The sequence below is a fragment of the Scyliorhinus torazame genome, chromosome 22, assembly GCF_047496885.1.
Source record: "Scyliorhinus torazame isolate Kashiwa2021f chromosome 22, sScyTor2.1, whole genome shotgun sequence".
NCBI classification, from domain to species: domain Eukaryota; kingdom Metazoa; phylum Chordata; class Chondrichthyes; order Carcharhiniformes; family Scyliorhinidae; genus Scyliorhinus; species Scyliorhinus torazame.
The window spans coordinates 24,977,023-24,992,516 of record NC_092728.1 but is presented as its reverse complement, the minus strand read 5'-3'; the positions used below and the strand labels follow the sequence as shown (position 1 = coordinate 24,992,516).

Genomic DNA, 15,494 nt, shown 5'->3' with positions numbered 1-15,494 from the left:
TGATGGGGACAGTGTAGAGGGAGCTTTACTCTGTACCTAACCCCGTGCTGTACCTGTCCTGGGAGTGTTTGTTGGGGACAGTGTAGAGGGAGCTTTACTCTGTATGTAACCCTGTGCTGTACCTGTCCTGGGAGTGTTTGATGGGGACAGTGTAGAGGGAGCTTTACTCTGTATCTAACCCCGTGCTGTACCTGTCCTGGGAGTGTTTGTTGGGGACAGTGTAGAGGGAGCTTTACTCTGTATCTAACCCCGTGCTGTACCTGTCCTGGGAGTGTTTGATGGGGACAGTGTAGAGGGAGCTTTACGCTGTATCTAACCCCGTGCTGTACCTGTTCTGGGAGTGTTTGATGGGGACAGTATAGAGGGAGTTTTACTCTGTATCTAACCCCGTGCTGTACCTGTCCTGGGAGTGTTTGATGGGGACAGTATAGAGGGAGCTTTGACCACTGCTGTGCAACATGTGCTTTTAGAATGAGATAAACCCACTGACCACTCATAGGGATGGTGTTAAATGTCTTGCTTTAAGGCGAAACGAGGCACCTGAGGGTAGGTATAAATGGCGGGATGCTTGAGGCACACGGGCAGCAGAGCTGTGTGTATTGTGCTGTGTTCGCAGGCCGGAGTGTAGCACAGACTGACTGTCATGTCACACTTCCCTTCTGGTGATGTACTGCTGCTGTCTGAGAGGTATTTAAAACACTCGATGTCCTCGTGTGGCTGCCTGTTGATTTGCTTTGCCTGATTGACGCTCCTGTCACGTGTTTTCGGATCTGTTGCAATAAAAGTCACACAAATGCTCAGGTTGCTTCCTCTGCCCGCTGCAGGTGGTGAAATTGAAGGATGTATTCCCCCACGGGACGGGCTTCGTGCTCGTCTTCGAGTACATGCTCTCCGACCTGTCAGAGGTCATCCGCAACTCCGACTGGCCCCTCACCGAGTCGCAGGTCAAAGGCTACATGATGATGCTGCTCAAAGGGGTGACCTTCTGCCACCTGAATTCCATCATGCACAGGGTGAGACACTGCTTCCAGGCCCACCTGTTCTCCCTCCCTAACCCCCCTCCCTGCCCCTTATCATATGGTCAGTACTTGTGGAGCGCCGCACTGTCGGATGTCAGTACTGAGGAGGCGCCACACTCAGTACTGAGGGAGCGGCAGCATGATTGGAGGGAGCGCCGGAGGGGGGGTTGCGGAAGGGGTAGCGGGGACGTGGAAGGAGTAGCAGGGACGTGGAAGGAGAGCCGACGTGGTCGGGAGTGACACAGGGAGGGTCGGAGGGAGGGAGCACGGTGCCGTCTGTGCTGGGACCACAACGTTTTACAATACACATTAATGACCTGGAAGAAGGAACTGAAGGCACTGTTGCTAAGTTTGCAGATGATACAAATACCTGTAGAGGGACAGGTAGTATTGAGGAAGCAAGGGGGCTCCAGAAGGACTTGGACAGGCTAGGAGAGTGGGCAAACAAGTGGCAGATGGAATACAATGTGGAGAAGTGTGAGGTTGTGCACTTTGGAAGGAGGAATTTAGGCATAGACTATTTTCTAAATGGGGAAGTGCTTCGGAAAGCAGAAGCACAAAGGGACTTGGGATTCCTTGTCCACAATTCTCTTAAGATTAATGTGCAGGTTCAGTCGGCAGTTGAGAAGGCAAATGCAATGTTAGCATTCATGGCGAGAGGGTTAGAATACAAGACCAGGGATGTACTCCTGAGGCTGTATAAGGCTCTGGTCAGACCCCGTTTGGAGTATTGTGAGCAGTTTTGGGCCCCGTATCTAAGGAAGGATGTGCTGGCCTTGGAGAGGGTCCAGAGGAGGTTCACAAGAATGTTCCCTGGAATGAAGAACTTGTCATATGAGGAACGTTTGAGGACTCTGGGTCTGTACTCGTTGGAGTTTAGAAGGATGAGAGGGGATCTTATTGAAACTTAAGGGATACTGCGAGGCCTGGGTAGAGTGGACGTGGAGAGGATGTTTCCACTTGTAGGAAAAACTAGAACCAGAGGACACCGTCTCAGACTAAAGGGAGGATCCTTTAAAACCAAGATGAGGAGCAATTTCTTCAGCCAGAGGCTGGTGAATCTGTGGAACTCTTTGCCGCAGAAGGCTGTGGAGGCCAAATCACTGAGTGCTTTTAAGGCAGAGATAGATAGGTTCTTGATTAATAAGGGGATATGGGGTTATGGGGAGAAGGCAGGAGAATGGGGATGAGAAAAATATCAGCCATGATTGAATGGCGGAGCAGACTCGATGGGTCAAGTGGCCTAATTCTGCTCCTATGTCTTATGGAGAGTCGGGACGGAGGAAGCGTGCGCAGTTGGAGGGTTGGGGGGAGGGAACGTGCACCGTTAGAGGGTCGGGGCGGAGGGAGCCACAGGGCGGAGGACCGTGCACCGCTGGTCGGGACGGAGGGAGCGCTTCGCCGTCGGAGGGTCGGGACGGAGGGAACGTGCATCATTGGTCGGGACGGAGGGTGCGCCGTGCCATCGGAGGGTCGGGACGGAGGGAGCTGCGCGCTGTCGGAGAGTCTGGGCTGAGGGAGCGCCGTGCTGTCGGAGGGTCGGGACGGAGGGAGCTGCGCGCTGTCGGGGCTGAGGGAGCGCCGTGCTGTCGGAGGGTCGGGACGGAGGGAGCTGCGCGCTGTCGGGGCTGAGGGAGCGCCGTGCTGTCGGAGGGTCGGGACGGAGGGAGCTGCGCGCTGTCGGGGCTGAGGGAGCGCCGTGCTGTTGGGAGGGGCAGGGCGGAGGGAGCGCGCCATACTGTCTGAGGGGCAGGGCTGAGGGAGCGCCGTGCCATCGGGGGCACTGGGGGGAGAGAGGCAGGTGGGCGGAGGTGGGCCGTAGCGGGCGGTTGGAGGATCGGCACAGAATTGCTCTGCACTCTGTGAGCTACAGCGCAGAGAGCGGCGAGTCCGGAGGGAATATTTCCGGCCCCCCCACCCCATTCCATTCCTTTGGAACCCCTCTCACTCCCCATGATGAGACGGGCGTTCCTTGTTATCGGGATGATGGCGTTTATAATCTGTCCCTTCATTTCTTGCAGGACCTGAAGCCGGCTAACCTGCTCATTAGTTCAACAGGACATCTGAAAATCGCTGATTTTGGCCTCGCGCGGGTTTTCTCGAATGAAGGCGACAGACTCTACAGCCATCAAGTGGCTACGCGGTGAGAGAGAGGGGAGACAGAAAGAACTTGCATTTCGCTGGTCCTTTTTCACAAGCTCAGTTACTCCCAAATCCCTTCACAAGCTACTCCGTGCTTCTGGGAGACCAGTCACTCTCTGTAATGGAGGAAATAAAACACCCAATTTCATAGAATTCCTACAGTGCCGAAGGAGGCTATTCGGCCTGTTGAGTCTGCACCGGCCCTCAGAACCACCCTGTCGCTGGAGCCCCACCTCACCGGCACATCTTTGGACTGTGGGAGGAAACCGGAGCACTGGAGTAAACCCACGCACACACGGGGAGAACGTGCAGACTCCGCACAGTCACCCAAGGCTGCAATTGAACCTGGGTCCCTGGCGCTGTGAGGCAGCGGTGCTAACCACTGTGCCACTGTGCCACACATCACAGAAAGCTCCCAGAAAGAGAAAACGAGCAACTTTGGACTGTGACTTACTCCCTCCATCTTGACCCCTGTTTTTGATTTCTTTGTTTATCTCAATGCAGAAGACCCTCCCACAAGGCATCTGTCACTTGTTCTTTTGTTTTGTTTTCACTGAACTTATTTTTGTGCCACTATAAGCACCTCCTTTAGCCCTCACTGCCACCATTAACACCCCTTGTCTTGTCTCCATGACATCTTTGTCAGTCTCTCCTTCGCTCCGACCTCTCCCTGGGCTATTCTGCCTCGCCTCCTCCACTCCCCTCGCCAACTGTAAAACTCATCACATTTCGTCCCCCCTCCAGCTCTGAAGAAGAGCCATGCGGACTCTAAACGTGAACGCTGTTTCTCTCGCCACAGCTGCTGCCCAAATCTGCTAAGTTTATTCGGCATTTTCTGTTTCAATTTTGGAAAAGTAGCAGGCAGGTTGAGGATAGTCCCGCACTGGGTATGGGGTACATGATGGAGAACCTGGGCAGGATACGTGGTGCATTAAGTTCCCCTTTTTCTTATATTGCAGTTGGTACCGAGCCCCGGAGCTACTTTACGGAGCTCGTAAATATGATGAAGGTGTGGATCTTTGGTAAGATACATCTTTCTCTGTTCCAGCAACCTCACAAAAAGGACAAGTGTTTTACAAAGTAAAGCTCTCTCTGCACTGTCCCCATCAAACACTCCCAGGACAGGTACAGCACGGGGTTAGATACAGAGTAAAGCTCCCTCTACACTGTCCTCATCAAACACTCCCAGGACAGGTACAGCACGGGGTTAGATACAGAGTAAAGCTCCTTCTACACTGTCCCCATCAAACACCCAGAGGACAGGTACAGCACGGGGTTAGATACAGAGTAAAGCTCCCTCTACACTGTCCCCATCAAACACCCTCAGGACTGGTACAGCACGGGGTTAGATACAGAGTAAAGCTCCCTCTACACTGTCCCCATCAAACACCCACAGGACAGGTACAGCACGGGGTTAGATACAGAGTAAAGCTCCCTCTACACTGTCCCCATCAAACACTCCCAGGACAGGTACAGCACGGGGTTAGATACAGAGTAAAGCTCCCTCTACACTGTCCCCATCAAACACTCCCAGGACAGGTACAGCACGGGGTTAGATACAGAGTAAAGCTCCCTCTACACTGTCCCCATCAAACACTCCCAGGACAGGTACAGCACGGGGTTAGATACAGAGTAAAGCTCTCTCTGCACTGTTCCCATCAAACACTCCCAGGACAGGTACAACACTAGGTTAGATACAGAGTAAAGCTCCCTCTACACTGTCCCCATCAAACACTCCCAGGACAGGTACAGCACAGGGTTAGATACAGAGAAAAGCTCCCTCTACACTGTCCCCATCAAACACTCCCAGGACAGGTACAGCACGGGGTTAGATACAGAGTAAAGCTCCCTCTATACTGTCCCCATCAAACACTCCCAAGACATGTACAGCACGGGGTTAGATACAGAATAATGCTCCCTCTACACTGTCCCCATCAAACACTCCCAGGACAGATACAGCACGGGGTTAGATACAGAGTAAAGACCTCTCTACACTGTCCCCATCAAACACTCCCAGGACAGGTACTGCACGGGGTTAGATACAGAGTAAAGCTCCCTCTACACTGTCCCCATCAAACACCCACAGGACAGGTACAGCACGGGGTTAGATACAGAGTAAAGCTCCCTCTACACTGTCCCCATCAAACACTCCCAGGACAGGTACAGCACGGGGTTAGATACAGAGTAAAGCTCCCTCTACACTGTCCCCATCAAACACTCCCAGGACAGGTACAGCACGGGGTTAGATACAGAGTAAAGCTCCCTCTACACTGTCCCCATCAAACACTCCCAGGACAGGTACAGCACGGGGTTAGATACAGAGTAAAGCTCCATCTACACTGTCCCCATCAAACACTCCCAGGACAGGTACAGCACGGGGTTAGATACAGAGTAAAGCTCTCTCTGCACTGTTCCCATCAAACACTCCCAGGACAGGTACAGCACGGGGTTAGATACAGAGAAAAGCTCCCTCTACACTGTCCCCATCAAACACTCCCAGGACAGGTACAGCACGGGGTTAGATACAGAGTAAAGCTCCCTCTATACTGTCCCCATCAAACACTCCCAAGACATGTACAGCACGGGGTTAGATACAGAATAATGCTCCCTCTACACTGTCCCCATCAAACACTCCCAGGACAGGTACAGCACGGGGTTAGATACAGAGTAAAGCTCCCTCTATACTGTCCCCATCAAACACTCCCAAGACATGTACAGCACGGGGTTAGATACAGAATAATGCTCCCTCTACACTGTCCCCATCAAACACTCCCAGGACAGGTACAGTACGTAGTTAGATACAGAGTAAAGCTCCCTCTACACTGTCCCCATCAAACACTCGCAAGGACAGGTACAGCACGGGGTTAGATACAGAGTAAAGCTCCCTCTACACTGTCCCCATCAAACACTCCCAGGACAGGTACAGCACGGGGTTAGATACAGAGTAAAGCTCCCTCTATACTGTCCCCATCAAACACTCGCAAGGACAGGTACAGCACGAGGTTAGATACAGAGTAAAGCTCCGACTACACTATCCTCATCAAACACTCCCAGGACAGGTACAGCACGGGGTTAGATACAGAGTAAAGTCCCCTCTATACTGTCCCCCGTCAAACACTCCCAGGACAGGTACAGCACGGGGTTAGATACAGAGTAAAGTCCCCTCTATACTGTCCCCATCAAACACCCAGGGCAGATCAGGCTGGCACAAGAGCCCCTTGGGTGCAGGATGGCCTGGTGGGTTGGGGCTGGCTGGGTGGGAGGGTTGGCTGTGCAGCAGCCATGACAGGCAACACCAGTGCACCTCCTGCTGGTCAGCCGAGTGGGGGGTGTTGGCTGAAGTGGGAACCATCGAGCGATTTGCTCACTCCTCCTGTGGTTCTGCTCCCTCCAGGGCTGTGGGCTGCATATTTGGGGAACTCCTGAACAACTCCCCGCTCTTCCCCGGCGAGAACGACATTGAGCAGCTCTGCTGTGTGCTCCGGGTGCTCGGGACGCCCAACGAGAGGATCTGGCCGGTAAGCCGTTCCCCAACCTCCTCGGGAAGGGACGTACTAACTTAGGAGAGACGGAAATCGGTGTAGATCTCGCACAATGAGCTCTTGTCTCTTAATGGGCTAAATGACGAGGAGACGGTGATTAAACCGACTCAGGAGGAGACACTGAGGGGGATGGATGGGTCACAGACGAGATGAATGGTTGGTAAGACTTTCTCTTCTGCCTTTCTGACTTTGGTAGAGAAATGGAACATGCGAGAAGGAAAGATTAGTGGTATAAGTAAAAATTCATTGAAATTCTAAACAAATTATTGTACAAAATAGGGATGCAGGGCAGCACGGTGGCCCGATGGTTAGCACTGCTGCCTCACGCCGCTGAGGCATGGATTCAATCCTGGCCCCGGGTCACTGTCTGAGTAGTTTGCACATTCTCCCCATATCTGCGTAGGTCTTACCCCCACAACACAAAAAGATGTGCAGGGTAGGTGTCCCCGGGCATTGTGAACTGGAGCAAATCCTTCAGAATCATTCAGCTGATTAGCTCTACCCCATTTCGACCTCTTTGTTTTCATTCATTTCATTCTAACTGTCTTTTACCTTTTATTTCTTTCTTTCTATGTATTTTTCGCCAACACTCTTTCCCCCTATCTGATCCCCCCCCCCCCCCCCTCCCCGCCATTCCGTACCTTTTCTGCCCTTTGCTTCCCCCCTCCCCCCCCTTTCTCATTTTACCTCTCTCCCACCCATGTCCCCCCCCCCCCCCCCCCCCCCCCCCCCCCCCTCACATCTACATCTGTCACAGCTTACCCTCTGATTTTAGTTAACCCTGCCGTTTGGCCTTTCACACCTTTTATTTGCTCTGGGACGTCCATTAGCACTCTTTTCCCTTGGTTTCTGTGGCCGTTAGATGAAGATGAAGGCATGTAAAATCACCGGCTCCAATGCACCCCTCCCTGTGAGCTCAACACATTCTATGCACGCTTTGAGCAAGAGGTCAGCGAAAGCGAGCCCTCCACCCCAGAAGCCTCGGATGAACTTGTATCTGAGATCACCACTGCAGACGTCAGAGCAGCCTTCTCGAAGGTCAACCCTCGGAAAGCCACTGGCCCGGATGGGGTACCCGGACAAGCACTCCGGTCTTGCGCGGATCAGCTAGCGGGGGTATTCGCAGACATCTTTACAACAATCTGAGGTCCCTATCTGCTTCAAGAAGACGACTATCATCCCTGTACCAAACGAAAGCCAAGCAGCGTGCCATAATGACTATCGTCCAGTGGCTCTGACATCTATCATATGAAGTGCTTCGAAAGGTTAGTCATGGTACGAATCAACTCCAGCCTCCCGGATTGCCTTGATCCACTACAGTTCGCCTACCGCTGCAACAGGTCCACAGCACACACCATCTCCATGGCCCTGCACTGTACCCTGGAACACCGAGATAACAAAGACTCCTATGTCAGACTCCTATTCATCGACTACAGCTCAGCCTTCAACACCATCATTCCTCCGAACCTCATCTCCAAACTCCGTGGACTCGGCCTCGGCTCCTCCCTCTGCGACTGGATCCTGAACTTTCTAACCCACAGGCCACAATCAGTAAGGATAGGCAACAACACCACCTCCAAAATCATCCTCAACACCGGTGCCCCACAAGGCTGTGTCCTCAGCCCCCTACTATACTCCTTGTACACCTATGATTGTGTGGCCAAATTCCCCATCAACTCGATTTTCAAATTTGCTGATGACACCACCGTAGTGGGTCGGATTTGAAACAATGATGAGACAGAGTTCAGGAATGAGGTAGAGAATCTAGTGAACTGGTGCGATGACAATAATCTCTCCCTCAATGTCAACAAAACGAAGGGGATTGTCATCGACTTCAGGAAGTGTAGTGGAGAACATGCCCCTGTCTACATCAATGGGAACGAAGTAGAAAGGGTCGAGAGCTTCAAGTTTTGAGGTGTCCAGATCACCAACAGCCTGTCCTGGTCCCCCCACCCATGCTGACACTATAGTTAAGAAAGCCCACCAACTACTCTACTTTCTCAGAAGACTAAGGAAATTTGGCATGTCACCTACAACTCTCACCAACTTTTACAGATGCACCATAGAAAGCATTCTTTCTGGTTGTATCATAGCTTGGTATGGAGCCTGCTCTGCCCAAGACCACAGGAAATTACAAAAGGTCGTGAATGTAGCCCAGTCCATCACGCAAACCAGCCTCCCATCCATTGACTTTATCTATAATTCCCGCTGCCTCGGAAAGGCAGCCAGCATAATTAAGGACCCCACGCACCCCGGATGTACTCTCTTCCAACTTCTTCCATCAGGAAAAAGATACCAAAGTTTGAGGTCACGTACCAACCGACTCAAGAACAGCTTCTTCCCTACTGCCATCAGACTTTTGAATGGACATACCTCGTATTAAGTTGATCTTTTCTCTACACCTGGCTATAACTGTAACATTATATTCTGCAGTCTCTCCTTCCTTCCCTATGTACGGTATGCATTGTCTGTACAGCACGCAAGGAACAATACATTTCACTGTATACCAATACATGTGCAATAATAAATCAAATCAAATCAAAATTAGCACTCTCTTCCCTTGGTTTCTGTGGCTATGACTCCTCTTTCATTCCCTCACCCTACAGTATAAATACCTCCCACTTTCTAGGCCTTTTAGCTTTGACACGGGGTCATCTGGACTCTGAACGTTAGCTCTTTTCTCTCTTACAGATGCTGCCAGACCTGCTGAGATTTTCCAGCATTTTCTCTTTTGGTTTCAGATTCCAGCATCCACAGTAATTTGCTTTTATGCAGGGTAGTTGGATTGGTCACACTAAATTGCCCCTTAATTGGAAGGAGAAGAATTGGACACTTAAAAAAAAAAAGGGATTCAGGGCCAGGTGATGTTTTGCAGCTGCAACATGTGGGAGCACCTGGACCCCATTGTGGTTCGTGGCGACCGCGTCTGTAGCAAATGTTGGTTGCTGGAGGAACTTCGGCTCCGAGGTACTGAGCTGGAGTCTGAGCTTCAGGCATTGCGACAGATCAGGGAGGGGGAAAGTTACCTGGATTCAGTGTTTCAGGAGGCTGTCACACCCCTTAGATTAACTGCCTTAAATTCTGTCAGTGGGCAGGGACAAGAGGGTGTGACTGCGTGAGGCAGGTAGAGGGATCCGAGGGTGGCACAGTGGTTAGCACTGCTGTCTCACAGTGCCATGGACCCGGGTTCGATTCCGACCTCGGGTAACTGTCTGTGTGGAGTTTGCATATTCTCCCCGTGCCTGCGTGTGTTTCCTCCGGGTGCTCCGGTTTCCTCCTACAGTCCAAAGACGTGCACTTTAGGTGAATTGGCCGTGCTAAATTGCCCTTTTGGTGTGGGATTACAGGGCGGGGGATTGGGCCTGTCTTTCGAAGTGTCGCTGTAGACGCGATGGGCCGAATAGCCTCTTTCTCCACTGTGGAGCTTCTATGATTCACTGCTAGAATCTTAACCCTTGTCCCTGTTCATCAGGTACGAGATTCTTGGCTCCTTATGTGGACGAGAGAGGGGACTGTAGGGAGGATTAGTAAAATGTCCACGGCACTGTGGTTCATGGAACGTTCAAGTGGGGGGGGGGGGGGCGGGGAAGAAAAGACAAATGTAGTCGCAGATGAGGATAGTATCATCAGGCGATTAGACACTGTTCTCTGAAACCAGGATGGAGAGTCTCAAAGCCTGCCCGGTGCCAGTGTTGGGGACATCTACTCTGGGCTGGGGAGGAACTTGCGGGGGGAGGGGGAGGATCCAGTGGTCGTGGTCCATGTAGGCACCAACTACATAGGTGGAATGAGGAAGGAGGTCCTGTGTAGGCAGTTCGAGGAGTCCGGCACTAAATTAAAGGATAGAACCTCCCAAGGTTATAATCTCTGGATGCTGAAGTCAATAATCAAGGAGAAAATAGCTAATCATTTAGGAAAGCTGAATAAAATCAAACCTAGTCAACATGGTTTTATGTAAGGTAAATCATGTTTGACAAATTTGCTCGAATTCTTCAGGATGTACCAGGGAACGTGGATAGAGGAGAACCTGTAGATGTCGTGTATTTAGATTTCCAAAAGGCACTTGACAAGGTGCTGCATAAGAGGCTGGTGCATAAAGTAAAATCCCATGTAATTGGAGGGTGTGTTAGCATGGATTGAAAACTGGCTGTCACATAGAAAACAGCGAATTGAGATAAATGGGTCATTTTCAGAGCGGAAAGATGTAACTGGTGGAGTACCACAGGGATCAGCTCTCGGCAAGCAATTGTTCACCATTTACATTAATGACATGGAAGAAGCACACAGTGTAAGGTTTCCAAATTTGTCAATGATACGAAAATAGGTGGACGGGCCTGTTGAAAGTTCATAATTCATAGAATTTACAGTGCAGAAGGAGACCATTCGGCCCATCGAGTCTGCACCGGCCCTTGGAAAGAGTACCCGACTTAAGCCCATGTCTCCACCCCAACCCAGTAACCCCACCTAATGTTTTTGGACACTAAGGGTAATTTATCATGACCAATCGACCTAACCTGCACATCTTTGGACTGTGGGAGGAAACCGTGCACACAATGGGAGGACGTGCAGACTCCGCACAGACAGTGACCCAAGCCGGGAATCGAACCTGGGACCCTGGAGCTGTGAAGCAACTGTGCTAACCACGTGTGCTACCGTGCTGCCAAATTATGATAAGGATATTGAGATTCTGCAACGGGATACAGGTAGATTGGTGACTAGGTGAAAACCTGACAAATGGTATTTAATGTGGGGAAGTGTGAGGTTGTGCACTTCGGTAGGAGGAATCAAAAGGCAGATTATCTCAATGGAGAGAGACTGCAGGTGAGAGAAGTACAGAGGGATCTAGGTGTTCTAGTGCATGAACCACAAAACGCGAGCAGGCAGGTCCAACAAATAATTCAGAAGGCAAATGGCATTTTGGCCTTTATTGCAAAGGGATTGGAGTTTAAAAATAGGGGTTTGTTACAATTGTACAGGGTGTTGGCGAGGCCTCACCTGGAGTACTGCGTACAGTTTTGGTCCCCTTACCTAAAAAAAGGATATTGTAACATTGGAGCCAGTCCAAGGAGATTCTCCAGGCTAATTCCTGGGATGTGAGGGCTGTCCTATCAAGGGACATTAAATCATCAGGGTCTGTATTTGTTGGAGTTTAGAAGAGTGAGGGGTGACCTTTGTCAAACATACAAGATCTTGAGGTGGGTGATGAGATGTTTTGACTCGTGGGAGAGTCTCGAACAAGGGGACATAGCTACAAGCTGAAGAGAAGGTCATTTAAAACTGAGGTGCGCAGAACGTTCTTCTCGCAGAGGGGGGTGAATCGCTGGAACTCTGCCCCCCCCCCCCCCCCCAGGGGGGGGGGGGGGGGGGGCTTTGGATCATTAGAAGCGTTTAAAGTGAAGGTAGGTAAATATTTGATTGATCAAGGAATAGAGTGCATAAGACCATAAGACATAGGAGCGGAAGTAAGGCCATTCGGCCCATCGAGTCCACTCCACCATTCAATCATGGCTGATTTCAACTCCATTTACCCGCTCTCTCTCCATAGCCCTTAATTCCTCGAGAAATCAAGAATTTATCAACTTCTGTTGATAAAGTATATGGCATAGTGTAGGTTAGTTGGCTTTTGTTTCGGTGCAACATTGTGGGCCGAAGGGCCTGTACTGCGCTGTATTGTTCTATGTTCTATGTTCTATGTTCTGTCTTAAAGACACTCAACGTCCCGGCCTCCACCGCCCTCTGTGGCAATGAATTCCACAGACCCACCACTCTCTGGCTGAAGACGTTTCTCCTCATCTCTGTTCTAAAGTGACTCCCTTTTATTCTAAGGCTGTGCCCCTGGTCCTAGTCTCCCCTGCTAATGGAAACAACTTCTCTACATCCACCCTATCTAAGCCATTCATTATCTTGTAAGTTTCTATTAGATCTCCCCTCAAACTCCTAAACTCCAATGAATATAATCCCAGGATCCTCAGACGTTCATCGTATGTTAGGCCTACCATTCCTGGGATCATCCATGTGAATCTCCGCTGGACCCGTTCCAGTGCCAGTATGTCCTTCCTGAGGTGTGGGGCTCAAAATTGCTCACAGTATTCTAAATGGGGCCTAACTAATGCTTTATAAAGCTTCAGAAGTACATCCCTGCTTTTATATTCCAAACCTCTTGAGATGAATGACAACATTGCATTTGCTTTCTTAATTACGGACACTACCTGCAAGTTTACTTTAGAGAATCCTGGACTAGGACTCCCAAGTCCCTTTGCACTTCAGCATTATGAATTTTGTCACTGTTTAGAAAATAGTCCATGCCTCTCTTCTTTTTTCCAAAGTGCAAGACCTCGCACTTGCTCACGTTGAATTTCATCAGCCATTTCTTGGACCACTCTCCTAAACTGTCTAAATCTTTCTGCAGCCTCCCCACCTCCTCCATACTACCTGCCCCTCCACCTATCTTTGTATCATCGGCAAATTTAGCCAGAATGCCCCCAGTCCTGTCATCTAGATCGTTAATATATAAAGAGAACAGCTGTGGCCCCAACATTGAACCCTGCGGGACACCACTCGTCACCGGTTGCCATTCCGAAAAAGAACCTTTTATCTCAACTCTCTGCCTTCTGCCTGACAGCCAATCGTCAATCCATGTTAGTACCTTGCCTCGAATACCATTATTTTACTCAGCAGTCTCCCGTGAGGCACCTTATCAAAGGCCTTTTGGAAGTCAAGATAGATAACATCCATTGGCTCTCCTTGGTCTAACCCATTTGTCAGGCACGACCTCCCCTTACTAAATCCATGCTGACTTGTCCTAATCCGACCCTGCACTTCCAAGAATTTAGAAATCTCATCCTTAACAATGGATTCTAGAATCTTGCCAACAATCGAGGTTAGGTTAATTGGCCTATAATTTTCCATCTTTTTCCTTGTTCCCTTCTTGAACAGGGGGGTTACAACAGCGATTTTCCAATCCTCTGGGACTTTCCCTGATTCCAGTGACTTTTGAAAGATCATAACTAACGCCTCCACTATTTCTTCAGCTATCTCCTTTAGAACTCTAGGATGTAGCCCATCTGGGCCCGGAGATTTATCAATTTTTAGACCTCTTAGTTTCTCTAGCACTTTCTCCTTTGTGATGGCTACCATATTCAACTCTGCCCCCTGACTCTCCGGAATTGTTGGGATATTACTCATGTCTTCTACTGTGAAGACTGACGCAAAGTACTTATTTAGTTCCTCAGCTATTTCCTTGTCTCCCATCACAAAATTACCAGCGTCATTTTGGAGCGGCCCAATGTCAACTTTTGCCTCCCGTTTGTTTTTAATGTATTTAAAGAAACTTTTACTATCATTCCTAATGTTACTGGCTAGCCTACCTTCATATTTGATCCTCTCTTTCCTTATTTCTCTCTTTGTTATCCTCTGTTTGTTTTTGTAGCCTTCCCAATCTTCTGACTTCCCACTACTCTTTGCCACAATATAGGCTTTCCCTTTTGCTTTGATGCATTCCCTAACTTCCTTTGTCAGCCATGGCTGCCTAATCCCCCCCTCTGATAACCTTTCTTTTCTTTGGGATGAACCTCTGTACTGTGTCCTCAATTACTCCCAGAAACTCCTGCCATTGTTGTTCTGTCTTTCCCACTAGGCTCTGCTCCCAGTCGATTTTCGTCAGTTCCTCCCTCATGTCCCTGTAGTTACCTTTATTTAACTGTAACCACTTTACATCTGATTCTACCTTTCTTTCAAATTGGAAATTGAATTCTACCATATTATGATCACTGCCTCCTAAGTGCTCCCTTACTTTAAGATCTTTAATCAAGTCTGGCTCGTTACATAACACTAAGTCCAGAATGGCCTGTTCCCTCGTGGGCTCCATCACAAGCTGTTCCAAAAAGCCCTCCTGTAAACATTCAATGAATTCCCTTTCCTTGGGTCCACTGGCAGCAATGGGGAAATGGCACAGAAAAGGAGCTGAGGCCGGCAAAGATCAGCCATGATCTTACTGAATGGCTGGGCAGGCTTAGAATCATAGAATCAACATTGCAGAAGGAGGCCATTCGGGCCAGCGAGTCTGCACCGGCCCTTGAAAAGAGCACCCCACTTAAGCCCACACTTCTAACCTATCCCCGTAACCCCACCTAACCTTTTTTGGACACTAAGGGCAATTTAGCATGGCCAATCCACCTAACCTGCACATCTTTGGACTGTGGGAGGAAACCCACGCAGACACGGGGAGAATGTGCAGACTCCGCACAGACAGTGGTCCAAGTTGGGAATCGAACCTGGGACCCTGGAGCTGTGAAGCAACTGTGCTAACCACTGTGCTACCGTGCTTGAAGGGCCTGGTAGCCTACACCTTCTATTTCTTGTGTTCTTGAATGGGGGAAACAGGTTCGAGAGGGGCAGAATGGGCCCTCTTTCTGTTCCTGGGTAACAAGCTTGAGAGGGGCTGAATGGCCTCCTTCTGTTCCTGGGTAACAGGCTCGAGAGGGGCTGAATGGGCCTCCTCCTGTTCCTGTTTAATGGGCTCGAGAGGGGCTGAATGGGCCTCCTCCTGTTCCTGTGCAACAGGCTCGAGACGGGTTGAATGGCCTCCTCCAGTTCCTGACCCTCCGACAGTGCGGCGCTCCCTCAGCACTGACCCTCCGACAGTGCGGTGCTCCCTCAGCACTGACCCTCCGACAGTGCGACGCACCCCCAGCGTCGACCCTCAGCACTGACCCTCCGACAGTGCGGCACTCCCTCAGCACTGACCCTCCGACAGTGCGGCACTCCCTCAGCACTGACCCTCCGACAGTGC

At 50.3% G+C, this 15,494-nt stretch overlaps 1 protein-coding gene across 1 annotated transcript in view; it reads left to right on the top strand.

Moving 5' to 3' along the window:
* cdk20 (cyclin dependent kinase 20) overlaps positions 1–15,494 on the top strand; it is a 34,091-nt gene that overhangs the window by 6,856 nt on the left and 11,741 nt on the right. The window contains exons 3-6 of the mRNA XM_072487983.1: positions 825–1,013; positions 3,041–3,162; positions 4,121–4,183; positions 6,556–6,679. Coding sequence (XP_072344084.1) covers positions 825–1,013; positions 3,041–3,162; positions 4,121–4,183; positions 6,556–6,679 — 498 coding nt within the window. The remainder of the gene's footprint in view (positions 1–824; positions 1,014–3,040; positions 3,163–4,120; positions 4,184–6,555; positions 6,680–15,494) is intronic.